Consider the following 26,335-nt stretch of genomic DNA (forward strand, 5'->3'; position numbering starts at 1 on the left):
ATATAAAGGCCCGTATGTTTGCTTATTTGTCTTCAGTTTGTGATAAGTTGTCATCAGAGCGGAATTAAAACACATGGGTAAAGATCCAGAAGTACATCATAGTGCTACTGCTCTAATTTTGCCAGGTGCAGTCATTGCTTGGGAACAGCTGCATTAAAGCCTCCAGACTCACCAGCTCTTCTCCCACAGAAACTTCAGAATCAAACCACTTTGCCAACTTGTTCTTAATTCCGTGTCTGGTATGCAGGCTCCCTCCCCCAGGTCCAGCAGTGCCCAGACCACTCCGATCTACAAATGAATTAGAAATTTCAAAGTGTGTGACTTGCTGGAGCAGTGGTGTAACCAGCTGAATATCTCAGTGGCAGAGAGTTGGTCAGATATTAATGTCTTGCCGATGGAAAATATCAGAACCCACCAGAACTGAATGCTAATCTGTGTGGGTATCTATGTGGTCTACGTCTTCTAGTGAGGCTGTTGATTAAAGAAATCACATCTGTCTGAATGTTAAAATGTTAATACTGTTATATTGCAGGAAAAAATCTGTTTTTCTGTTGTGAATTTTAGCTGTATATCTGACGCTTTGAGTGATTTCACTTATTGCACACTGACTTCTTTAGGTTGAGTTTGGGTATGGGCTGATAGGATCCTCAGAAGGAGTTTAGACTGTGGCTTGTGTTTTTTCGTCAGTTTTCAAGAGAACATTTAAATGGAACAGTAGTTAAGAGATCTTGGGAGCCTGGCTTTCCACACATATTAGTAAATGGAGGTCGGTCACTTTCTTCCTTTTTTTTCTTTTTCTTTTTTTTCCCTTTCGTAGAAAATTATAATTGTAAAATAGATAGGGGCTTAGGAAAAGTGCCCATGACTTTTTAAAAGCCTTTTAAATCACCACATTTTATATTAAAACACTAACATTCACCTAAAATAATCTTTTCTGTACTCTTACCTCAGAAGAGAAGATTTTTAGCTGTTTGCTGCATACCTTAACTTCAGTTTTGGCCATTATGCATGTTCTGCGTAACGCCTGTTACTCACTGCTGTGTTCCAGCATGGTTTTTGTTGGGGCTGACTACTTAATGTATTACTAACTGAAAAACTACGACATAACGAATTCTTCTGCTGACCTCAGTCTGCTGACCTGACTGATACTCAGTCATATCTTTCCAGTGAAAGTCTTGGACAGTCATTTCACTTTGAAAAGGATTTTTGATTTTAACAGAGAACTTACCCCATCCTATGCAATCTGGTTTTGAGGAGTGCTTTCTGAGCTCCAGGGGGTTTCTGCTGGCTGATCTGAGGCCACGTTGCTCATATGGACTGTAGCCTTATTTTACTCCTAGCATCTATGTGCACAGGCAGTGAAGAAATGAGCAGTACGGGAAGGCCTTTGCATTGGTTGTGGTTTGTTTGTCTTCAGTTAATGCCCAGAGTTGCAAAATCTGTGTTCATCCTTCAGAATTCAACATGTAGGTCCTGGCTTCCCTGTCATGCAGACCTTATTACTTCATCTCTCCAGCCCGTAAGGATTTATTTCCTTTTTTTTTTTTTTATTACTACTGTGCAGTTGTCAGTGGAAAATACCTGCCGTACCTGTAAATCTTTCTGGATTAAAATTAGTTGATTTGCACAGGTATAATATACCCTGGTGTCAAAGCACACTACCTTGTCAGTGGAGTGTAGATTCTTTCTCTTTTTCCTTTCCTCCTGTTAAAATATTTCTGAAAGCTGACAGAGACTCTGTCAAAAGGTTTCAAGGCAAGAAGGTATAATTTCTTTGGAATGTAATGAATAATTATACAGACAAAAAGTGCACGACTGCACTGAGAGAATTGCTTAGGAGAAGGCCCAAGAGCTTGTTTTGTGGGCTCTACTCTGTGTGCATGGCAGTGTGGTTCATTTTGAAAAGGCTTGGTCTGGTAAAAATTGGGTGACCGATCGAGATATTTAGGACGTCAATATATTAGCTTCAAAGAGCACATCTCAGGCTATCAATAGACCTCCTGGTCGGTTATTAATCTGCAGAAAGTGGTTTATTGATGCTCAGGGGGAAGCATGTTATGAGGTAGCTTTTTTCAAGTGCTGGGTAGAAGGCCAGTAAGTGCAGCGCAGCCAATACATGCGTTTATCAGTAGAAAATTATAAACAAAACCAAACCAGAAGTGGGATCACAGAATTTAACGACTGAGTAACTTTTACTTTCTGGTTCAATTTGAAAGAGTCTTTTGGAGGTTTGTCAGAGAAGCCTGACTCTGGCTTGCCTTACTCGTACAGTCCCACTGAAGACAATTGGCCACCTTGAGTGTGCAGAGGGAGCAAAGGCTTGTGTTGATTGATGGCAGCAGTGTCTGCAAATGATGGTTTCTGTATCCTAGGTCTGTCCACCTGGTCCCAGCATTCCAGATCTCGACATCGGAGGCCTTCGTGTTCCAGACATGAAGATCGAAAACCTTCTGAGGTATTTCTGGAATTTGATTTGCATTTTGTTACATCTGTCAAATACAGAGCCATACACCTGTTCTGGTAATAGATCCATTTCTTCTAATTTATATTGTCTTTTCTTTTTGCCCTCCCCCCCCCTTTTTTTTTGTTTGCCAGGAGATGAGGGAGTTCAGGTGTTGGCACAGCCACAGCCAGCACGAGTTTCTATCTGTGAATTTTGTTACAGTCTGACACCCATTCAACATAGCTGCACAGTCTGTCTTCTAGTATTTTAGGCATCAGGGTTTATTTCTAGCTTGATTTGTGAGTGGTGAACATTTACATTAGGTGCATTTATTTCGTATTTAGTATTGGGTCTTGGTATGCGATCTTTGTTAAAGTGCTTGTCAAACTAGAAATCTGCTTCCTGACAGTTCTGTCTTGCGTAGTGCTTGGAGGAAATCCTATCAAGGGAGATATCAATCTTTGAACTTTCCAGGATGGATCAACCCTTAGGAACTCATAAATGCGATCCAGTTCTTTGGAAAGATTCTTGCTGAATCTCCCTATCTTCAGGCAAATACTAGGCTGCGAACTTTGTAGAGGCTGCAAAGGAAGTATTAGCTTTGGGAGATGGAATTTCTTCATTTAACATACTTGCCCAATGCACTTATTTCTGATGCGTTAGTGAGTGATTGATGTTGAGAAAAAAATGCTTCATTTATCTCCCTGATGACAGTGTACCTAAGTTCCAGAGAAGAGTTTTCACAAGAAGAATCCCATTCATTGTTCAGTGTGAACTACACCTAGTGCTGGTGTTTTCCAATCTTCTGTTTTGATTGTTGGCAGTTAAAGAACTCTTCCATTTTTTAATTTTTTTTTTTAGTGAATGTGGAGGCCCCTGGTGAATTTTTTCTTGCTGGTGATGGGGTTGCTTTCCTTAGTTATCTTTTTTACATCCCTTAGAAATAGCTGCTTAGACCTAGTTTTGAGAACTACCTGGTGAAAGGCTATCAAGAAATAATCTGAGATAATTACGAATCTTGCTGTTGTTTTTTGTCTGTTTCTGTTTTCTCCCCTCTCTTTCCCTGCAATTGCTGTCAGAATCTTTGCAGTTTTGTGCTATTCTCTCTTGTTTTCTCTGCCTGGATGGACTTCTCATACACTTCCCTTTAGCTCTGTTCCACAGCCTTTTCCCCCTCTCCCTCCCTCTCTCCGTTTGCATTGTCTCTGCTCACCACGGCACACTGCCGATGATAAGTTTTCTGCCAGAAGAGCGACACTTGCGAAACTCCCCGGGTGAAATCCTGGTCTCATTGAAGTCAGTGGCAAAATTCCCGTTGACTTGAGCGTGGCCAGGGTTTCACCCTTCAGCTTTGAAGTGTTCAGTGCTTCTGAGAGCCAGCACTTCTGTAAGCTCCGCTTTGCTCTGGGCAGTCTGATTGCATCAGAAATTAGAGCAGAAAGAATGGTGTCACAGGGCCAGTGGCCTGGGAAGGAGTTTCTTGGCTGTCAGGTGCTGCGTTAGCTTTGCTTTTGAGGGAGTTCTGTGACAAATTTATCTGAGAGCCCAAGTTACTTTGGCTCTCGGATTGAGCAAGTTTTGCATCCCACGTTATATTTTTAGTCTTCTTTTAATTTGACATTTGATCGCTTTAATTCAAATCACTTCAAAGCGCAGAATCACCTGGCCAGCTGTGCTTGTTTGGTTTGTGAGCCAGTTTACTTTGTGGCTTATTTTTAATTTCTTGATTGGAGCCTCACAGGACTTGTAATTTAATTATTTAAAACATTTAATTACATTTCATTACCTGCATTCACACTTTCCTTCATATGGTAATATTATTCTTTATTTTTTAACGTTGGCAGTTTTTCTGAACATGTCAAGACAAGTGTTAAGAAAAACGTCATGATCTTATTCTATTTTTATGACAAAACCAGAGTGGAAACGGAAACATACTGAGACAGAAGTGGGATAGTGTGTGTGTGTTGGGAGGGAGGAGAGGTTTCAAGATGTGCAGTGTGGTAAGGCAAATCACACTTTGAAGTATTCTCACTAGTATAATTAACCATCGGGTTCACCATTTCCCTAAAATACTTCCCACAAAATTGTAGGGAATCTGTTGAGAATTTCAGGTGTGTGAATAGCGTGTGACAGAAATGGCTGTCCTGGGGAGGCCGGCCTAATTAGCGCTCTCTATAGATCTGGTTCTTTCTCAGCCACCTGCAACAGTTGGCTGGAGCTAACATAAACCAGGCAGTGTCACCGTTGGTTTGGGACTGGGTAGAAGACTGGGAGGTCGTGTCACTTTGTCCCGTAGCAGTATGTAGCGGCGCTGCCCAGATAATCTGTCTTTTCCTTTGTAACTCTTCAGCGTGGGGTGGGTGGATGCTGACTCTGTCTACCACAAACAGAGGAGTCTGCAGGGGAACTTTTCTTAAGATGTTACCTACCTTTTCCTCGTCCTGGTGGTGCTTATTTTCTGTCACCTGGTTGCTTTTTAACTCTTTCCTTTGAACCTGGCATTGAGTAGTTAAATATTGGTGGTTGCGGAGGTGAGGAGCACTGAGTGCAGTTGCTGTAGTCTGCAGCCTTGCAGGGAGAGCAGGGTGGGGAGAGCTGGAAGATGTGAAAACAAGTGCAGGCTTGTAGTTCCGATGCCTGGGAGAGCACCCTTTGCTTTCCGCAGCCCTGACAGGCAGCAGGAAACCAGGATGAAGCCGACACAACCGTACCGCAGTGTGCCTGCTACAACAGTGAATCCCTTTTTATTTCATTCTGTAGCTTGTTGAAGATGGCTTCACTGCTGGTTTGTGGCTGCTAACCCAAAAGTTGCCAAACAACCTGCTTATTTTAGAGGTGGATGCCTTTGCAAAGACAGAGTAAAATCACAGCTGTGATGCAGAGGTGTCTGTAGCTGATAGAATAACAAGCACCTGTGTTGAACATGAAGCTGCCACCACAATTTCAGTTTGGATCTTATTTTATTTGATCTTTTGGGTTATTATTTTAAATACTTGCACAAAGAGTCATCTCCTTAGAATTTCCTCTTGCGGCTGGTCATGGTAGAGTCACGCCTTGATTTCTACCACAGGGAATTTCTAGAATGTCTTTGGATTAGTCAGAGCTCCAATAATTTAAAAAAAACAAAAAGCCTTGGAGCAAAAATGAGTCTTCCTTATGCTGCTGTTTTAAGACCAACGCTCCTGCAGCTTTTATTGCAGCCAGAATAGAGGTAAAAGTGGGTAACACCTTTTAGCATCATGTCTGCAGTGCAGGGCGAGCACCAGGACTTGCAGTGGAGTTAGCTGGAAGTCATTCTACCAGTATTTGCACCTTCAGCTACCCCTTTCCCCACCACAAAGCTCAACTGCTGTCCTGCAGTGGGCTGGGTTAGTTCGCTGTTGATACAGTGACCTTGTTACACACTGTGCTCCATGGTTACCCTGAAGCTGTGAATCATAGAGTGTAAATATCAAATGTCAGTGTCTCTATTTTTCTCTCTCGGTCACTCTCTTTGCAGGTGTTCAGAACGGACCTGATCACTGCCATGAAGTTACATGACTCCTTCCAGCTGAACCCTGATGAATACTATGTGCTGGCAGACCCCTGGAGGCAGGAGTGGGAAAAGGGAGTTCAGGTGCCAGTTAGCCCAGGGACCATCCCAGAACCAGTAGCCAGGTATAGTTTGGAGGAATGTAACCAAAATACACTTATGTTTATGCTAGCAGCTTATGTCTGCATTGCCTTGGCTTCTTCAGCTTTATTCCACAGTGTCTAGCTAGAAAGGTCTTGGTTCTCAGAGACGAAGAGCAACCTGCCTCAGCTTTTTGCATGGTTGGAGAGGTCAAGAGTCAGGCCTGTTCTGCCTGTGTGTGGGAATGTGAATGTCAGAGAATCATTTTTGGCATTACATTAGGATGGAGTGTGATGACAGAACCTTAAAAATAGCGTCTGTTTTTAAGCCCAGACTTGACCTCACTCAGCATTGCTGGGAGAGCCCTTGTCTGATGCTTTGTGTGCTTAGTTCCAAGCCATAGGTTCCCTTCAAGGAACAGTTAGACAAGCCAGATTTAAGGGCTAGAGAAAATACGGCATTTATTTTGGTTTCATGTTATTTTTTTTGGTTGTTTCATTTACTAACTTAGGAAATTGTTTGTTGTACAACATTTCAGCTGTTTCAAGAACCATCCAGATGTGCATGTAACTAAATACATTAATGTGAGATTTTCTAGCTCTGACCCAAGAAACTCTTATTTTCCTTACCTTGTTTGTTACGCTTAGATAATGTTTTCTGTTTCAAATTAAACAGTACAGTTGTAAGGGCAGGAGCGTGCTTAGTTGGGATAGGAGTTGGAGAATGTGAGAAGAACAAGGATTATTGCCATTTAATCATACTAGATCTCTTTGAGTAAGTCCAGGCTGGCCTATAAGGTGTTACCAAATGACCCACCAGTGGTGGTGGGGCCAGAACAGCCCGCTCTGACACACAGCAAACAATTCTGGGTAACGCTGTGCTGCTTCTATTAGGTCTGCATCTATCAGCTTTAACCTTGGAGTAGCAGGACTACAGAAATGTTTGTTAGCACTTTTTGTGTTCTGTGCAGCAATCTGCAGACCACTGCGCAGCCCCACTAGGTCTGTACAGTGAGGAACTTACCCACATATCACATAAACCCCTTCCTTTCTTCTCCTTCTGAAGGACTGGACCTGGAGCTCCAAGGACCTGTGCAGTTTAGAACCTGGGAGCATACTGTTTCCCTGTCCTGCTCGTAGCCTGCTCCACACTGACCTCCCCCAGTCACTGCATAAATGCACACACGTTTTACGTGTGCTGACATTGTCTTCTCACTGCTTTCTCTTTCAAACATCTCCCAGGGCTGCAGGAGGGCTCAGAGACCTGTGGACTTTAGCAGAGGGAGACATTCCAGGGGTTCCCCACCCGCTATCTTTCAGGGAGGTGGTTTGGTGGCTGTATCAGATCCCAGGTACTCACTTAGGAGAGAGCTTTTCTCTGCCAGTGGCCAACAGAGATGTTGCTCCAAATTTAAGATATTAAAGGAGATAGGGAAAGAAGGCACCCACAGTGGTAGGTATCAGCACAGGAGGCACCACTCATTTTCAGTTGCTGACCTATCTTCTATGGTCCTACTGGTGAGCACCTGCTGGTCAGAGTGGCCCTCTGATGTCTGATTATTATCCTGTTTGCTCCCTCACAGGACACTTTGAGAGCTCTGCCCTGCTGGTGCTGGAGTGCTGGAATTGTTCCGTGCCTAACTTTGGGAGGGGAGAGAGATGTTCTGTAAATTACATCAGCAATAGTCAAATAGTAGCTGGTGTAGAACAGAAGGAAAATACAGTCCGGATAGCTGATGCTAGTGAGGTACATAATAGAGAATAAATGGTTGTGGCCTTCTAGTGACCAGTCAGGGCAGCAAGAGCAGTTTCAGAGGGGTGGGGAAAGGAGCGAGTCTGTGTGGTGATTCAGTGTAAGCATGAGGTCAGATGGGTAATTAAATTGAACGTGTTTTCTGGTATGTAGTAAGTGTTGCTTTTTTTTTTTTTTTACTTCTTTCTATCATGGAATAAAGAGATGAAGGTGGTTGGTTTTGAAGCCAAACTACCTATGCTTATTTCTACTGTGCTACTACAGTGGTGTTTAGCCAGATGTGCAGGGTGCTGCCCAGAGGTTATGATTTCCACATGGAGAGGTATTTGTGGAAGAATTTACGTTACAGAACATTCAAAGAGCAGTGCCCAGTTTAAAGTAAATACTTTGTGAGATGTACTAGTCTAGAATATTTTAATACTGTGCTGTATGACCGGGAACAGTTTGGGCAGTGTGGTTGTCTGGCAAGGGCATTCAGATTGGTATTCTTCCACAGTCTCCTTCTCCCCTTCTGCACCTTAGAAGCCCCAAATTCAGCATTTGGCTCTTGCCCACCATTTCTTAGATTGCTGCCTGAAATAAGGTAGATGAGGGGAACATTCAGGGCTGTGCAGGGGACTGAAATAGGTAGAGGATTGCAGATGTGCAGATACAGTAGCAGCAGATCAGGGTTTCCTGAGAGGAGTTAACATGTTGGACCTCAGATGGGGGCAAAATGGGGTGGGGGATGTCCTGCTTGTTGTGGAAGTTAGGCTGTTCCTAGCAGAAAGTTGCGTCTACACCAAGTGGTGTTACCTCTTCCTGTGCAGCACTAGAGCACCAAAAAACTCATCAACCCTGGTGCCGCAGGAAGCAGTCATTGGGCAGCTGGGCCTGTTGCTCCTGGAGGTACCAGCGTTACATCATGAAGTGATTTTCATCCAAATGGAATTTCAGCGTGTGCAGTTAACCGAAAGAAGGTGCAATGTCCTCTACTGAGAGAACAGTAGGTGCTGCAGGTGGTCTGACAGAGTTATCTTGCTGTTTGGAGGCAAGTCGGCAGCTTGCTGGTGGAATGACTCCTGTCCCTTGTGAACGGGGTGGTTTTGTCCTCAGCTCCTGGCTTTGCAAAGTTGCGGCATTGCAGGGGTCTGACTTAGAACAAGTTACGTGCTGTAGATACTTTACTGTTTCATGAACCAGTGCCTGTGGTCGAACAAAATTTCAGTTGGCTTGCAGTTAAAATACACTTTCATGGTTGGTTGTTGGCCAACTGGAGCCTGCAGAACCTGAGAGAAGGTAGTTTCAGCAGCAGCTGATTAATATTTGCGCTTGGCCCAGCATGACATTAGGGATTATGAAAGAGGAAATGCAGACCCAGGGTGCCAGAGCTTGGATCTGCTCGGGTAAGTGAAGGTGAAGCTAGTGCAAATTCCTGATTCTCTGGGGAAAGGTCTTCTGAATTTAAACAAGGATGGCAATTCTGTACCTACACACACATACAAAAAAAAATTCAGAAGAAACATACTGTAAGAAATAAAACTTCAAAGGTAGCAGGATATACTACTTTTTTTCCTTGAATCTTCTTGATCTTGGTATTGTAGTTAAACAGATTGATTTTAAAAATCAGTCTTAAAACAGAGTTTAATATCTGTGTATATGGAAGCCATCACCACATAAATACAGTGTTCCTACTCTAGCTTTAAGCAAGTGTGAATTTCAGACTGGGGTAAGCACTGCTCTGTCCTCTAATCTTTTCATTTTATTTAGATTGGGTTTCTAGATAATTCCAATTAATTTCTTATAATACCGCCAGTCCTTTATGAAAGTGCACTGTACTGCTTTCCCTTCCCATCTCGGTGCAAGATGATTGCTTGGATGGTTAGCTGATTGCTGATGATTGTTAAGTCATTTAGAATGAGGCATTTTGAATTTTCTAGAAAAAAGTCTCTTGGCAGCCCAGCATACCTGACATCTGCCTGTCTCTTTGTTTTAGGATTGTGTCTGAGACGAAAGCTGTCACCTTTACACGTCCCAGGAAGTATATTGTTTCATCAGGTTCGGAGCCTCCGGAGCTGGGCTATGTTGACATTCGAACCTTAGCGGACAGCGTGTGTCGCTACGATCTCAATGATGTGGACGTAGCATGGCTGCAGCTTGCCAATGAAGAATTCAAAGAAATGGGTGAGCAATGAGTGCTTGTGTTTTTGTTGCCTTTTTCTTTTTTTCTTTTTTTTTTTTTTTTGTTACAAAGTGCTGGCAGCAGTGGGAAGAGATCATAGACATATGAAGAGATAGCAGTCATATGAGTTGGGGTAGCCACAGGAAACCCGACCTGATGTGATTAAGCCTTGAGATACATGCTTTTGTAACTGCTGAGTTGTATCTGCCTAGTCCAGTTCAGAATCTGGCCATGTGTTTGTTTTTTTTTTTTTTTCTCTGCTGCTTTCCATTTCGCAAGGGAATTCCCACAAAGTTCCCATTTTGCCATCATGGCCCTTGAAGAGAACATCACATAGACCATTCAGGTAGTTTTTCCTGTTAGTCCTTCTGTTTATTTACTTACTTTTCTCTGCATCATGTATCCATACCATATTTTAGCTAGTAGTGTTTGGTGCAAAGAAGGTAGACGAGGAGTCTTGTGAGGTTTAGCAAACTACGCCAGCTGAATTGCGCAGGGAATGAGACAATAAGGAATTCTCTCAGCGATTTACTGGAGGAACCTCCCAAACCTTACTGTGACCATGTGTGCTCCAGCTCCAGAGCAGGAAGAGGAGCTGTCACAAGGGGAGCAACTGCTCCCTTTCCTACAGGATGGCTTGTGGATGGGAAGGGGCAGGGGAGCAGGGCAAGAACAAGAACATTTCTTTGGTAAGGTGTGTGCTTCAGGAGAGGATTTCCATGGAATTGAAGAGGTTGTAAGTCAGCACAGAACTTTTACCACATTGTTTAGATAAGGGGAAAGATGCTGTGCCAGATGGAACAGGTTTTGACTTGTTGGCGAACACTTGATTTTTGTTTTAGCATTGTGGCAGTTCCCTGCCTTGGGTTACAGTTTAGTCATATGGGTTTTACCTGGCTGTAGCCCATATGTGGCATGGCTCAAGACTTGGTAAACCACACACTGACCGTTTATAACTCTCTAAAAGTTTCTCCTTTTTAAACCCACATATGGAAGAAACAGATGACCCAGCCTTGACCTGGTCTCATACCTAAGCCTTTTTTCCAGATCTCAAGTCAGGCCTGCTCACGTTTAGTGTTGGGCTTAGACGATTTCAAAGCAGCTCATGATTCAAGATTTTAGGTTACCTTTCCAGTTATCTTGAGGAAAACAGCAGCAGCAAGTCTCCTCAGCTTCTGTCAAAGAGAAATTAAACATACATTAGATGTAGATTATCCTCTCTGTCTCTTGCCAAAACCAGAGGAGGGTGACCATGGTGTTACACTGGGGTGCGAAGAACATCAGTAATGAAGCGCACAAGGGGGGCTCTTCATTGTGCAGATTTCTACCTGTGCACGAAGCCCTGTGGTTGCTGTTCTGCTACACCAGCATAACCTTCAAAAGTACACGGTGCACATGAAACACTGAACGGCTAGAATTTGACAGACCTGATCTTCAGTGTTGTGTTTTGGTGTAGTTTCTTATAGTTTGTTTGCTCTAAATCTTGATGCACTCAGTTTTGCTGTACGCAGAGGGAAGGAAATGCTCCTGTCGGTACCAGGCTGTACATTGCGGGTCTTGAAATATGTACCTGGGCGCTCTGTCAGACACTGCATGCTACAGATAGTGCTAATGGGCATTTGAAAAGTGAAATATTTCCTGATCTGCAGTTGTAGCACTTCCTTTATGGTGTCCCTGCAGCTGTGAATTCCCCATGTTTTCTTTGATACCTGTTGAGGTGCTTCAGGTACTGGAAATGTATATTCTGTCTTTGAAAGAATGAATGTAAACACTTGAACTGAAGCCACAGCCTCCTGATTCTCTTTTTTAACCCTTAAAAGAGCAGGATTTTGGATTTTCCCTCTTGCTCCCTTTCAGCTGCCCGGTTTGGGTAGCATGGGATGCATTAAGCTTTGCTGCAAGGGTTTACTCTCAGTAAGGGAAGCCGCAAGTACTTTTGTAGAGTGTTGGGTGTTCTGATCTGGTGGAGCTAGAAAGGGTTTTTTCTGCTTCATTTTGTGAAATTTGTGGCTCAGTTATTCCCAGGGAGAGCCAAAGGGAGGATTTTCTTGTTCAAACTCACATCACGAGGTTGCCATCTTCTGTATGTCACAGTAAACGTTAGGTGTTGGGAATTAGACCAAAAGCAGGATATATTAAGCCTACGCTTCATTGGATTGATTTACGTGTATGGAAATTCTTGTGCTAAACTGACTTTGCAAGAGGAAAGCGATTATTTGCAGTAGCGTAGCTTTCTTGGTTTCACAGGTGTTTGTGTGGTATGATTTTGCGGTAGAGGTTGGTGCGGTACCAACTTGAAAGTATTGCAGCCAGCTCATTGTTGTGGCAAGCGAGGGATGGAAGCCAGAGCGGGAAGCACTGTGCTGTCTTTTGAGATGTTTCTTATTGCTTCTGTGATAGATTTTTTTTTCAGGTCTATAATAGTAATTTAATACAATTAACAAATTTGAATTATAGAATACTGTAATGTAATCAGCCTGTAGCTGTGCTGTTTGAAAAAACCAAATCCCAGATTAGATGTTGTGTGTGTTTATTGTCACAGACTTTTAATGTTGCATTTATTACAACTGTATGTTTCACTTTTTGAAACAAACTAATTTATTGGTGTAGCAGGATCTGATGGAGCCCTCAGTTGGGGTTGCACCCTACTGGGTCGGAACTTGTAAAAAACCAACAAGTGGTGTTAGAAACTGCTAGTTTGCTACACGTATCATAGCAGATTTTGTCATTGATTTTTCTCCCCCCCATCACTTTTGGTTCAAAACACTCTCAGATCTTTCACCAAAGAGTCAACATCTGGGTTGCAAAATTGGAGCAAAAGCCACAGACAGTTCTGTCCCCGAAGGAAAAATGAGAACAAGACCAGGAAGACAAAATCATTTTATGAAAGTTTTTCTTAGGATTTTGAAAGATTGGTTTGGATATGCCACTTCTATTAGTTTAATATGGTTGTAAGACTTCTTTGACTTCTTTTTTAGTTTCCCTAGTTCATGCTGGAATAGGCATGATTGTCTAGGAATGACATGCGTACGTGTTGGGGTTGGCTGTTAAAAAAGTAGCTGGAGTTGTGTGTGGGCGGGGGGTTATCACTCTTTCCTTTAAATAGTAACAACTCCTGTTTCCCAGGGATGCCCGAGCTGGACGAGTACACGATGGAAAGGGTCATAGAGGAATTTGAACAACGATGCTCTGATAACATGAACCATGCTATTGAGACAGAAGAAGGACTTGGGATTGAATATGATGAAGATGTTGTCTGTGATGTCTGTCAGTCTCCAGATGGAGAGGATGGCAACGAAATGGTGTTTTGTGACAAATGCAATATTTGCGTGCACCAGGTATGGCAGCCGGGGCACAGTGCGGGCGTGTAGAGGTGGTGACAGAAACTTTTCCAAACCATTAAAGAGAACAGGTTGGATTTTCTTCCAGTGACAGACATTGATCTGTTAAGTTCTTGCAGAATTCACCATTGAGCAGTGGGATGAATTACAAAATTAAGTAATTGAGAAGGAGTAATGTGACATGTAGTTCTAGAAATATCGTGCTAAGAGGGTTAAAAGTGATGCTGTGTCTGTGTGGAGGAAGTTACAAGGTGAGGAGTAGCCTCCCCAAAACACATACCTGTGTATTGTTGGACATTCTCACCTGGTCACTTCTCTTGCTATGTTTCTTTTCCTCTCTGCACGCTTCGGGGCTGACACACCTTTGGTATCAGCAACTTAGGCTCAGAAGGGAGAGGAAAAAAGAACTTTTAGGCAATCAGTAGGATTTACTATAGCCATTTTAATTTAACTGAGAACATACTGACCTGAGCCAAGCTAATGAAGCACTATTATGTGCCACCTTTTTGTGGCACTTAAGAAGTCTTCTTAGCATGGAAGGACAGATAGATACAATTTTAGCATATCTGTTTCTGTGAATGCTTCTTACTGTGGCAGATGCCTTCCTATCGACCTGTCCTTCCTTCCTTCCTTCACAGCTTTAGGAAGTTGGCTTTGTCATTCAGTGTTCAGAAAGATGTGTTGTCTAACGAGCAAGAATGGCATTTTCTTTTATGGGTTACTTAAATACATTTGTACTAATGGTAAAGAAATACGCCCATGACAGCTGTAAGGTACAAATGGCTGTCTTGGAAGACACTCAGAGTAAAGTGGACATTTTTAGACTTGTAAAACTGACAGTAATTTGGACGGAGGTTTCCATAAAGATGCAATCTTCTGAAAAAAGGTGTCTTAATTAGTTGCTGTTCTGAGCTTTTCCCTCTGAATAAGAAGTAAACCCCAATGCTTTGGAATAACATTGAGTATTGCACAGCGGAGCTCTTGAATTTGTGGTTCTTGCCTTTTGAATTGGATACAGTCCAGTTCCTTGTAGTCTTGGTGATGCTGAACTTCATCCTGCTGGCAGCGTTGTCTGTCGGGAGTCCCCTTGCTCTCTGGGCTGGTAAACACATTCTTCATTTTCCCAGTTGAAGTGGACAGCGTTTTTTTGTGTAACAGCTGGTCATGACTTCTTCTCCTTTCACTGAAAAGATCTTTTTGGGGAATGAATAGGTAATGTGCTTGGCCAAGTTTATGAGATCCGCCACAAGCTGATGTTCCTATAGTGTTAGAAATTGCATAAAGAACATTTTGAGAGTTGCGAGAGGCTGTGTGTAAACAGCTAAAAAGTAACAGAAATACACATTGATTCCTTTGTTTTCTTTGCCTTTTCTGTACGTGGGAATCCAGGCGTGTTACGGGATCCTGAAGGTGCCGGAAGGCAGCTGGCTGTGCAGGACCTGCGCGCTTGGCGTTCAGCCCAAGTGTTTGCTGTGTCCCAAGAAGGGTGGCGCCATGAAGCCGACCCGGAGTGGCACAAAGTGGGTCCATGTTAGCTGTGCCCTGTGGATTCCAGAGGTAGGTGCCCATCCTCTGGGAGTTCAGGGCAGCAGTGATTTTGGGAGAGAAGAAATCTGTTAAAAACATTCTTCACCCCAGTGTGTGTTGCTACACTGAGCGTAGCACATATATGGTACTTCGAAGGAAGACAGAGTAAGAGACTTTCAATTAGATGTAAAGTCTGGCAGGATGAAGCATCATCTGTAAAGAAAGTAATTACGTTGCCTTTGTCAACCAAAATTAGGGCTCAAAAAATGAGGCCTTTGCTGCTGGCAAAGCTCATTTAACAAGCAGACAAAGTACTGTTTTATTTTGTAAACGGAACATTAAAGGTGAATCAGGAAGGTTTGGATGTGACCGTGAGAATTCCTGTGGGTTCTCATAATCAAAATATTCATCCTGCGTGATCTTAACTTGGAGGGCTTCACCTTGAAACTGTGCTGCTCATGCAGTGAGGAACTGATTTTTTTTAAAAATGAATTTTAATTTTTTTAGTTCCTTATAAACCAAGGAAGTTGGAACATGCTAATTTTGCATATGCACATAAGAAATTTGATTTCTGTGATAAAATTGCTTCCTGTTTCAGTTAAGAGTGTCATACTCTGTGTTTTTTAACGTTTTTTCTCTAGGTAAGCATTGGAAGCCCAGAAAAAATGGAGCCCATTACAAAGGTTTCTCACATTCCCAGCAGCAGATGGGCACTGGTGTGCAGCCTTTGTAATGAAAAAGTTGGAGCATCTATACAGGTAATTTAATTGCACAAATTTCTGTGTGTTTTGTTTTGTCACCTTTTAGCAGATACACAAAGTGTGTATCTTCAGTGAACTGAACTTTCTTTGATTTCCTGTTTGTTACTATGGACTTAATTGCACACAAAGTGTTTTTGAATGTTAGTGTGCTCTTAACTTTCTAGTAAAATTTTAATAATATCCAGGTCATCCCATAAGACTTCCTAATTTGTAGCTATGCTGATATCTTTATTAGTACACTGAAATAAAACTTCAGTGTTGTTGAGGAAAAGACCTGTATTTCTGTGATATACCACATAAAAACCTGAAGCTTGAATACTGAAGGCTTCTGTGCAGAAACCTGTCTCGCAGTCCCTGTTCAGAGAACTCTAAGACAAGTCGGATACCTCAGTGGGAGTTGAGTATTTTCTGTAACAACCTGAATTTTTAAGTGCTGAGCATGGCCAGCTCTCGGTGAGGTCAGTGGAAGCAAACACTTCCACTTTGATGGTAAAGCTAGTTGTAGCTTGCAATTAGTAATTTTAGGTACTACTTAACATTGGAGTGTTTTGGCTGTAACTGTTTTTTCTGTAACTGTTTTATTGTTGGTCCAGCTTTTAAGTGGCTGAGGAGAATATCTGATCATTTACTTTTAGGCTTTTTGAGCTGTAGGAAAGAAACAGATTGTTTGCCTGTTCTGCGCTGAGATTGAAGCAAGCCACAAGCTGCAGAAATGAGCCCCGTTTCCACCATTGGTTGTGGGCAGGTTCTGGAGCTCTTGGTGTTTCTAAGGGGGGAAAAACCTTCCTGGGTGTGGGTTTCCCAGTCCACGTGGCTGTAGCAGCAGTGCCATGTTACCCTTCTGACTTCTGGTACTCACTTGAGCTCAGGGATGATGACTGCCCCAAACAGCAAGACAGGGCAGAATCAAAACAAAAGTCTTCATAATTCGAAAAAGAATAATTTCCATATGTAATAAATAATTAAAGTATAGAGCCCGCACTACAAAGCCATTTGTTTCATACCAACAACTCACATTCTTGGGCCAGTGTCAGTTTGTCTCATTGCATACTTCTGAGGTTCTCTCTGCAGTTTCAGTTGGATTTGGATTCGGCCTTTCTCACCGTAACTTGGGCATTGTAGGTGTTAAATGACTGAATTGGTCTGCACCAGAGCATTGCAGACTGGGCAGTGTGGTTTCACCTGCATGTTTATATTGGGTTGTTAGCTGGAAAGCAGTTGCAGATCTTTACAGTGGGAAATCACTCAGAAATGTTAAATAATCATTTTAAGAACAATTTTAGAAAGATTGAGAAAACACATTACCGAGCCCCAAATTTTTGAAAGAGGAGATATTTGGTTTCCTGTGACAAGAGACAAGACTTTGATCTACCTTATTCAAGAACAAATGGGTCACCACCTACGCAGGCAGTGTTGGGATTGTGTAGAAAAAGACAATAAAACGTAGCTAAGTATTGTGGTAATGTTCTTCATATACTTCAGCAAAATGATCCTCAGAAAGCTCCCCGAGACAGATAGGAAAGTATTAACTGTCTCATAAGAAGTCTGAAGAAGTTGAGCTCTTTCTGTTTTGTGGCTAGCCTAATGTTACAGGAGCCATGATGGTAAGACCAGCATTAAGACACAAAAATTTCTAAAGCCCTACGCTTTTTTAAAATTAGGTTTTATCCATTTCCTTTTTTCCCCTGCTCTGAGTCATTTGATGAGGTTGCCAGAAAAAGTTGTAAACCAGCAATGCAGCAGTAGTTCCAGTGAAACCTATCGGTCCGTTTCCATTTAAGGAATGTATAAAATAGTAAATGTTAAGTAGAGAAAATAAATCTGTCCACAGCATATAAATTTGCAATCGTAATGCCTCCTTGCAGAGCTGTCCCCTTCCTCTTGGCCGCTGTTACGTAATTGAAGCTGTTTTGTCCATTCTCCAGAGCTGTTCTGAGGGGTAACTTAGAGTAGTTTAAGTTGAACACTTGAGTATGTATGTATGTTAGTGTGCAGGGAAAGGGGGGGTCCTTCCATATTTCTTCTAATGCCACCTCTCCCCTTCTAGTGACGACAGAGTGTGACACGCAGGCACCATGGCTGCCACTCCAGAGAGTTCTACATTTGAAATGATGGGGGAGAGACCAAAAATTACAGTTTTGCCTGACATTTTTTAGGAGTTGTGTAAATCTTGGTATGATTAAAGCTAGCGGTGAGAAATATTTAGACTGGTGGTGTGAAATTGTATACAGCAGAGAAGAATGTCATACAAAGCCACTGCAATAGACAGGAACTGGGGGGGAGAGAGAGAGATCCTCCAGAGATGATGCGAGATGTGCACAACAATTAGAAAAGCCGGCAGCTGGAAGTACGCGTCAGGCTGGGCAGAGAGCAGCTGCAGTAGGCTGGGAAAAACGAGACTGCATAATCTCCCAGGTTCAGCAGATTTCCTTCCCATGAGACAGGCTTTCCCCTCTTCTCCCAATAAAACATTAGCCACACTAAGAACTAATTATTCTAAATGATATCAGCTTGGAAACCATGGCTAAAGTACTCTTCTGTACTGCTTGGTGTTCCTGTTGGGCTGCTTTTGCCCTGTTTGTTAGTAAGAGAGGAAAGGGCAAAAGATGCTTTGGTATTTTTTAATTCCTCTCATATGTTGATTTTATTAAAGACTGTTCATTTGAAACTTCTGCAGTTTAAACTCTGCTGTGCCCTCATACGCCATCTGGCTGCTGAGTCAACCTGAGCAGGAAAACCCAGAGGAGAAAGATACTTGGCTTCTGTACAAAGTGCTGTATAAACATCCTCGTGCAGTACATTTCTCTTTTAAGCGTAGTTTTGTTTCCTCCTAGTTCATACCACTAATGTTCATTTCCACTTTAAATTCTTTTCACTGGAGGCAGAGGTGTGAGTTGATACAAATGCATATGTATGTGTGTGTGTGTATACATATATATATTTAAACTTTTCAGTTTGTGGCTGGCAATAGCTATGACTGCATTTTGCAAGAGGAAGTTACATATAATTAAGTGCTAAATCAGCTGAAGTAGTGACCATCACTCCATGATGGCTGGGTTCACTGAGAGGCAAGAAAAATGACAAAAAATAGAATTTCCCATTCTCCCCATCTCCCAGGTGAAGAGAAGGCTGTAGTCAGTGAAGTAGTGATTGACAGTGATTTAATATTTGGCATTATAAAATTGGGATAACAGGAAAAAAAATTCCCCTCGGTTGAGGCCTTTTGGGTAGCACGAGTCCAGGTGCTGGGAAAGACTTTTAATTAAAAGTCCCAGACTGGCCTGGAGCCACCGGGATGTTTTTCCCTCTCTCTCTCTCACGCTGGCACAGTCAAAGGGGGAACGTTTTCCTTTGTGTCACACTGCCTTACGCGAGTGGCTCCGGTGAGGGGAAGAATGCTCCTCTGGTGGATTTGCTGGTTATTGAACAGCGTGATTGGGCTGGGGGGGGTTAACCACTCCTGTCCCACTGGGCCACTTCATCCTTGCCTGGCCTGAAAGCACTAAATCATAAACCTAATTAAAAAGAGAGCAGGAAAGTACATGCAGCTTAGAAGCAGAGCGCAGTAACAGGGTCATTCTTCCAAAGCAGCCCTGGCTGCTTGGATAGTTTTAGGCAGTGTGGCTTCTTAAATTTATATTTGATTAATTTTAATTTAATTTCTGTAGTGTTCAGTGAAGAACTGCAGAACAGCCTTTCATGTCACCTGTGCGTTTGACCGTGGCTTGGAGATGAAGACCATACTGGCAGAGAATGATGAAGTGAAATTTAAGTCCTACTGTCCCAAGCACAGCTCTACCAAGAAAGTGGATGATGAGACTTTCAGTGAAAGCCCAGGCCAGGAGAACGGGAACGGGATTGAGGAGCGCTCTCTTCCTGCCCACATCGACCCTTTCCACGGCATGGATCAAAACCAGGAGGAGGCCCACAGAGTCAGCCTCCGCAAGCAGAAGCTCCAGCAGCTGGAGGATGAGTTCTATACGTTTGTCGAGTCTTCGGAAGTGGCTAAAGTGCTGCGGCTGCCCGAAGAGCCGGTGGGATTCCTGTACCAGTACTGGAAGTTGAAGAGAAAAGCCAACTTCAATAAGCCTTTGATTACCCCAAAGAAGGATGAAGAGGACAATCTGGCTAAACGGGAACAGGATGTTCTGTTCAGAAGGTTGCAGCTCTTCACACACCTCCGGCAGGATCTAGAGCGGGTAAGCGATGGGACTGCTTGTGCTTGGGCAAGGTGTGCTGGCCTTCAGTAGCCAAAACTACACTCTTGGTTATTGCCTTTGCATGCAGGCACTCCCTGCTGTGTCTTAACTCAAAGTTGTATTCTCAGAACAGATCATTAACACTAAACTTCTGCAGAGCGCACCAATTAGCCTTTTCAAATACAGGGTTAGTTCACAGGGCCAGCAGGTCTTGGCTTGTAGCATCCAATCTGCTTATAACTGGATTGTTGTATTTCCACTTCTGCTTTTTACTGATTAACACTGATGGCTGTGGACTGTACTGCAACCCCCAGCAGTTTTTTTAGCCTTTAAGGGCTTTCTCTGCTCCTTCCATCTGGTGCACAAGAAGGAAAAGATTATGAAACTTACCTTGATTTGCCACAGATCTGTTTTCCATTGACAGCAGACTAGGATGACCTTTCACTGGGCTATCTGTGTAGTAGGTTTGAGAGGTATGTGATATTCCACTCAATTAGGTTTTCAATGTTTAAAGAACGGTTCAGTAGGATCAGTTTGGTGTTTTGTCTTGAGTACATCTGATCCTGTAACAGCCTGAATTCCTTCCTTATTGGGTTATTTTTTGGGGTTAACTAGTAGAGTTTTAAGATATGTTAGAGCCAGAAAGAATACTGAATCCAGCTCAGGAGGTCCTACCTTGGCCTCAGTAACCTGTGGGTGAAGTAGAGCCTTTCTTCCAGAACACCATCTAGTCTTTAAATCAGGACAGCAGGTGCTTGTCCATCTACTGCATCCTTTGTAAAGGATCCCAATGGCTAATAATCAGCTTCCAGTCTGTGACCCTTCTCGAGCTCAGCGAGACAGCTGTTACCTAGTATCTTTTGTTTCTGCTCCATGTACTCAAGATTTCTTTTAATCTTCTTTAAATAACGTTGTTTGTCACCGTGTTCTCTGGATCTTAAATTATTCTGTATGTATCCTTTCTATTTTTAAGTGTGATGTCAAAACAGGAAACAGCATTCTAGTAATATTTTTAATATTTTACTACTCCGTTGTTCCCACTGATTATACATCCAAGTTATCTTGGATTAAAAAAAACCCATAAAATTGGACCTAAGTTTTTTCCTGCTCTTCAAGAGGAAGTGGGGTAGACTTGATTATGAAGGATATTAGTGACAGTGTCATCCGCTAGAAACAGATTTGGAAATTGTGTCATCCAGTTCACCTAGTGCAACAGGTACTTCTGTGGACATGGTGTGTCTGTTGTGCAGTTTGGATCAGACAAGGCCAAGACCAGGCGGCCATGGACTATCAGAAAGGGCGTCAGGCTAGAAGAATCCCTTCAATTCAAATCCTTAGAGTAACGACAGGTACTTAAAGTACTGACTGTCCTGGAACTAGAAGCCTTGAATAGAGCAGGAGCTTAGCGAAAACAGTTACGCTTACTAAATGTCTCCTCCTTAACGCCTGTAAGATCAGCCTACGGTTGTAATCCACAGGGCTCCACGGAAATGAGAGAGGAGGAGCCTCGGGAACACCTACAGATACTTCTCAGTGATTCCCTAATCTGTCAAAGAAATGACCTCGAAGCTCTAGGAGAGCTGTGGTTGTAAAATTTACACAGCTGTCCAGATTAGACAGTCACATTTTAAGGGCAGAAATGTAGTTTTCTACTAAAAAAACCCCTGAGACAGTCAAGATAAATAATTTTGTTACTTGTTTCCAGTCCCTGCTACCACCATGTGCTATAGCATGGATAGACTGGCCCGCCTTTATTTTGATCAATCATACTGCAATAGCAGGGCCATCAGAAAGACTAGTACTGCTCTCCACATTTTCATACTATTAATTAAATATAATTTTCTGTTCTGTCTCAAACAATAAGAAGCAAAAGGTGTGAGGCTATTTAATACCAAGTATATTTAAGCATCTCCAGCAGTTCTCTAGATTTCCTGTATATATTGTGTGATTCGGGTGTTCATAGAAGTTATTTCTGTGCTGTGGCCCTCCCAAACCTGATGGAATAATCTGTCAATTAAATGGTACTTAAGACTCTTTTCTAAGCATGTTGAAGGTTAAACTTAAATACATTAATAACTTCTTTAAATGGTGTCTAGTACTTAAACTAAAAATTTGAATTAATTCAAAGCATAGATTGACAACATTATAGAAACATGATTCCTGTAAAACTCAGCCACTTCATGTCTTCTAGGTGCGTAATCTCACTTACATGGTGACCCGAAGGGAAAAAATCAAGAGATCTGTTTGCAAAGTTCAAGAACAGATATTTAATATCTACGCAAAGCAGTTGGAACGAGTTTCAGGTATGCTTCAGTGTTATTTTTTTCACATAAGACCACAGGCATAAGCATTGAAAGGTTTGGTTACAGGCTAATGACTAATTTTGAAGGACAAACAGGACCTCATTTATTCTCATTAAAATCTTGTGTAGTCCACCATGCATCAGCAGATTGGAAAAAAAAAAATGAGACTGTGTAGCTCTAATGGTGGGCATATTGCTACAGAAACTGGTAAGTCTGTTCTTGCCCATGGGGCACTGAAGGGCTTCCTGCTTCAGGTCCTTTCTGCTGAGATTCTTTAATGACTCCTTATGACAGAGAGACCATGACTTACATTCAAGTGCCATATGGTACCTAGGAAGGCCGTGCTTTATTAGTGCCGCTGCGTTAGTGTTTACTGCGTACTTCTTTGCATCGTAGATGGCAGTTTAAAGAAATGAATTTTGAAAAGGTAGCAGTCTGGTTTTAAAACGTGCTTTTTTCTGCCTAGTCTCATTGACAGTAGTCAGCTTCAAAGTTACTGCATTAACTAGGTTGTCCTTAAAGTATTCAGTAAGTAATAAACTGTATTTTATATGGAATCGATCAGATCCACTTGCTGGTTGCTTTCCCCCCCCCATCTCTGAGGAGTCTCTCTGACTTAGTGGATATAGTAGTGCTAGGATTTATATTTGCTACAAGCATAATTAGGTGCAGCATGGCTACAGGAGAGCAGACTACACCAGCTGGATGTTGTGAAACCACGACATAACCACGTAATCATGATGTAAAGGTGCTGGCTAGGCAACCAACTACCCATTTATGCTGAAGAACACGTCAGGCATGAGGAACAGAGTTAAAATAGGTACATTTAAAAATGGTATTTACCCAGACACGGAATTGCTTGACTTCAACTTAATTTGTTTACATTTAGGTATGCCTTCCTCATTCCCCTCAATGGAAAACACAGTGTTGTTTAATAGTCTGTCTTTGGGCCCCAATGCCCCTAAGATTGAGGATTTGAAATGGCATTCGGCATTCTTCAGGAAACAAATGGGCACATCCCTAACCCACTCTTTGAAAAAGCCACACAAGAGAGACAGAGTAAGAAACAGCTCTGGGAATGACAGCAAATCCATGCTGAGGCAGCCCAGCCAAAGGGATGGTGGTGCAGCTCCAGGGAGCTTTTTAAATTTTGACAAGAGCTTTGCAGAGACACGGATTGTATCAGCACAGCAGAAAAATGGCATAGTTATACCAGACCACAGAAAAAGAAGAGACAATCGTCCACAGTGTGAGGTGATCAAGGCAGAACTAAAGGAAAAGACTTCTAAACACAACCACAAACCACTGAGACCCACAGAACTCTCTCAGAGGCAACCGGAAAATAAAAGGGCTGTGAACCACTCCGGTGGTAGGTCAGCACCTGGCACGCGGAGGGATATAGTGCCTAAATGCAATGGGGGTCTAGTCAAAGTAAACTCGAATCAGACAGTAGTTAAAGTGCCTACGACACCCACGAGCCCAGTGAAAAACTGGGGCGGATTCCGAATTCCAAAGAAGGGAGAGAGGCAACAGCAGGGCGAGAGCCCGGAGGAGACCTGCCGCCAGAACTCCAGCTACCCCTACCTGGGCGTGGGCAGAGTTTCACCGAAGGACAGGGCAAAAAGCAAACTAAAGCCCGACAGCGAGAATGATGGGTACATCCCCGATGCCGAAATGAGCGACTCGGAGACTGAGGTGGCTGAGAAAAAGTGCAGGCAGCAGAGGCTCAGTCCAAACAGCACTATCAGCAGAAGGACGGACATAATTAGGAGAAGCATCCTGGCATCCTGACTGGACACAGGGACACAGTGTCATCACCGTGGTCAGTAGAGTCACTGCCTACAAGCCAACTCCACATTAGTTATTGGTGTGAGAGAAGAGAGTTCTTAGACATGGCTACAGACTGACAAATTGAAACCCCATTATTCCTGAGCTGTGTAAACGTGTTTACATGCACTTAAAGCTGTTTTCTTTTGCCCCCCTCCGATTCTGTGAGAAGTTTGAATCTCCTTTATTTGCAACTTTCCTGAGTAAGCAGAGAAATTACATCATTAAAACAGGATTTGTGATGAACACTAAAATAACAACTCACAAAAACCTTTTAAAATGGGCTAGGGTGGGTAGGGGGAAGTAGGCTGCATTCATCCCTTTTAGCTAAAAAGCACTGATAAAATATTACTCCTTTCCCCCCACCCTCAGGAAAAGCACAAGCTCTTAATTTAACTAGCGCGTACTGAATTGAAGATGGTTGTTTAACCGTACTGCACTGCTACACCCCATTACGAATGGTCACTTTCCTTGAATGGCGGTGATAGGTCTTTCTCTGCAGAATGTTTTCTGTTGCATTCAATTTGAGCGTAGACGGCAGCTCAAACCCCTCCACGAGCTCCAGAGTTTACATGTAAATAAATACACCTACGAGATGACCAGATCTAACCAGGACGTTATGCTGGAGAAAGAGGAAGGGACAGGTCAGGGCTGCAGCTGCCTTACAGTGCAACAGCTTGAAAAGCCTCAGCCCGAGCCCGGAGGACACGCTCAAATGGCTGAGTTCTGAGAAAGGGGGCAGGCTGGGGGGTTACGGCACCCTGTGGAATAACCTGTCACCATTTAGTCAGATGCCTGCCTCCGGGAGTATGATGACAATTCAAGAAAATAAATTTCTAAGGCACTAGTCAGTAGGATTTCCCAAAGCCCACCAGATAATGCACTAATGGTATGTATTGGGAAAGCCAGGCTTATGACACTAAAGGGTTGCTTTAAAATGGACATGAATATATATTTTTAAATAGAATAAAATGGAAAGGCAATAAATTGTGATTAGCTCTTTACAGTCAAATGAAGAAAAAATATTTCATTCTATTCTGGATTAGATTTGATGGAAGAGGGAACTTGTATTCTGATTGTGTACTTTTTTTAATAATTGCAAATGGCAATAACTAGTAAGCTATGAGCAATAATAATATTAACAGATCATTAGGATACTGTTTTGTACCAAGTAGAGGGCACATATGATAGTGGAGTGTTAGGAGCCTGTAAATTTTGGAATTCTGCATAGATGTTAAGTCAGGTACATACTGGTGAAAAAGCGGAAGCAGTAATGTGTTACAGAAAGACAGGCATAAAGAACCCCTTTCCAGCCTCCCCTCCCCGGCCTGCCATTAGCACATCCGCTCACTTTTTAATGTCAGACCATTGCCTCTTGAGCAGGGAACGTTTAAAACACAGTAGAACTCTGCCATAACTGAGTCTTCCAGAGGATTCAATCAAAAAAAAAAAAAAAAAAGAAAAAAAAAGTTTTCTTAACACCCTATCTTGCTATGCAAGTTATCACTTAATTAAATATTTCAACAAATCACATCCCTATAATTTGTTTTAAAACTCAGAAGTCTTAACCTTTTGATACCTTTTGGGATGATGGTGAGGAAGGGGAATTTTATGAAAGATAGTGTACTTTTAAAATAGCATTGCTGGTCCCAAGAATTTAGATTGACTTCACGACCTAGAGCGGTGAAAGTAAAACAGGGCACTGGTGAATCTGAAATTAAATAGTCACTCTTGGGATGCGTTAAAAGAAAAGTACTTATTTGATCAAACAACAACATCCAGACAAAATGTAAATGCAGGTAAGTTCTTGACACACAGCAATGTTTTTTCCAGACAGGCACTGCTATTTTCTGTAAGAAAGAAGCTCATGACTATATAGGGAATTGTTTGTCAAGCCATAGAAGGAATAATCTAAATTTTGATTCTAAGTAAAGATTTAACCTCACACCGGTTTGGAAGAGGTACCTTGTTAATTTGCACTATTACGAATGCTAACGTTGTGCAGAATTAATGCCTTACCTGTTTTGCTCCCCGACGTTTAGGTTAATAAGCTTTCTAATGTTTCAAGTTAAGCTGAACCAAAACCAAAAAAGCTGTAAGAAGACTGCAGTACGACCAGCTCTGTAGGTTAGTTTTGTCTCCCACGCTTAGCGCTCAGCAGAAGAGGTGTCGTAAGTACAGCAGTGACAATACAAACCCACCCCTGTATTTTATTGGGATAGACCCATTTGCTGAATTTCTGGTTTTAAGCATTACCTTTCCTTGTGCAGACTGACCAAGAGATCTTTGACTATGATTGATGTATTCTGTCAAACTGTAGGCTAGTTGAACTTCTGTAAAGTTGCCTGGAATGCCATTCGTTAGGTTATAAACTCACACAAATCTAAATGAAGGGTTATAAGTGTTGT

General features: G+C 42.4%; 1 protein-coding gene across 8 annotated transcripts in view; it reads left to right on the forward strand.

The window, feature by feature from the left end:
• Nucleotides 1–24,933, forward strand: part of JADE1 (jade family PHD finger 1) — a 56,019-nt gene extending 31,086 nt beyond the window's left edge. For 6 of the 8 annotated variants that reach the window (XM_054202631.1, XM_054202629.1, XM_054202630.1 and 3 more), the window contains exons 3-11: nt 2,373–2,455; nt 5,943–6,100; nt 9,784–9,971; nt 13,096–13,307; nt 14,700–14,867; nt 15,479–15,595; nt 19,267–19,797; nt 21,989–22,100; nt 22,990–24,933. In XM_054202631.1, coding sequence (XP_054058606.1) covers nt 2,373–2,455; nt 5,943–6,100; nt 9,784–9,971; nt 13,096–13,307; nt 14,700–14,867; nt 15,479–15,595; nt 19,267–19,797; nt 21,989–22,100; nt 22,990–23,891 — 2,471 coding nt within the window. In that variant the 3' untranslated portion in view covers nt 23,892–24,933. Of the gene's footprint in view, nt 1–2,372; nt 2,456–5,942; nt 6,101–7,638; nt 9,194–9,783; nt 9,972–13,095; nt 13,308–14,699; nt 14,868–15,478; nt 15,596–19,266; nt 19,798–21,988; nt 22,101–22,989 lie in introns of those variants that run through there. The other 2 variants (XM_054202637.1, XM_054202636.1) reach the window with 2 other exon arrangements.
• Nucleotides 24,934–26,335: the final 1,402 nt, after the last annotated feature.

Source organism: Rissa tridactyla, chromosome 5, assembly GCF_028500815.1.
Source record: "Rissa tridactyla isolate bRisTri1 chromosome 5, bRisTri1.patW.cur.20221130, whole genome shotgun sequence".
Lineage (NCBI taxonomy): Eukaryota > Metazoa > Chordata > Aves > Charadriiformes > Laridae > Rissa > Rissa tridactyla.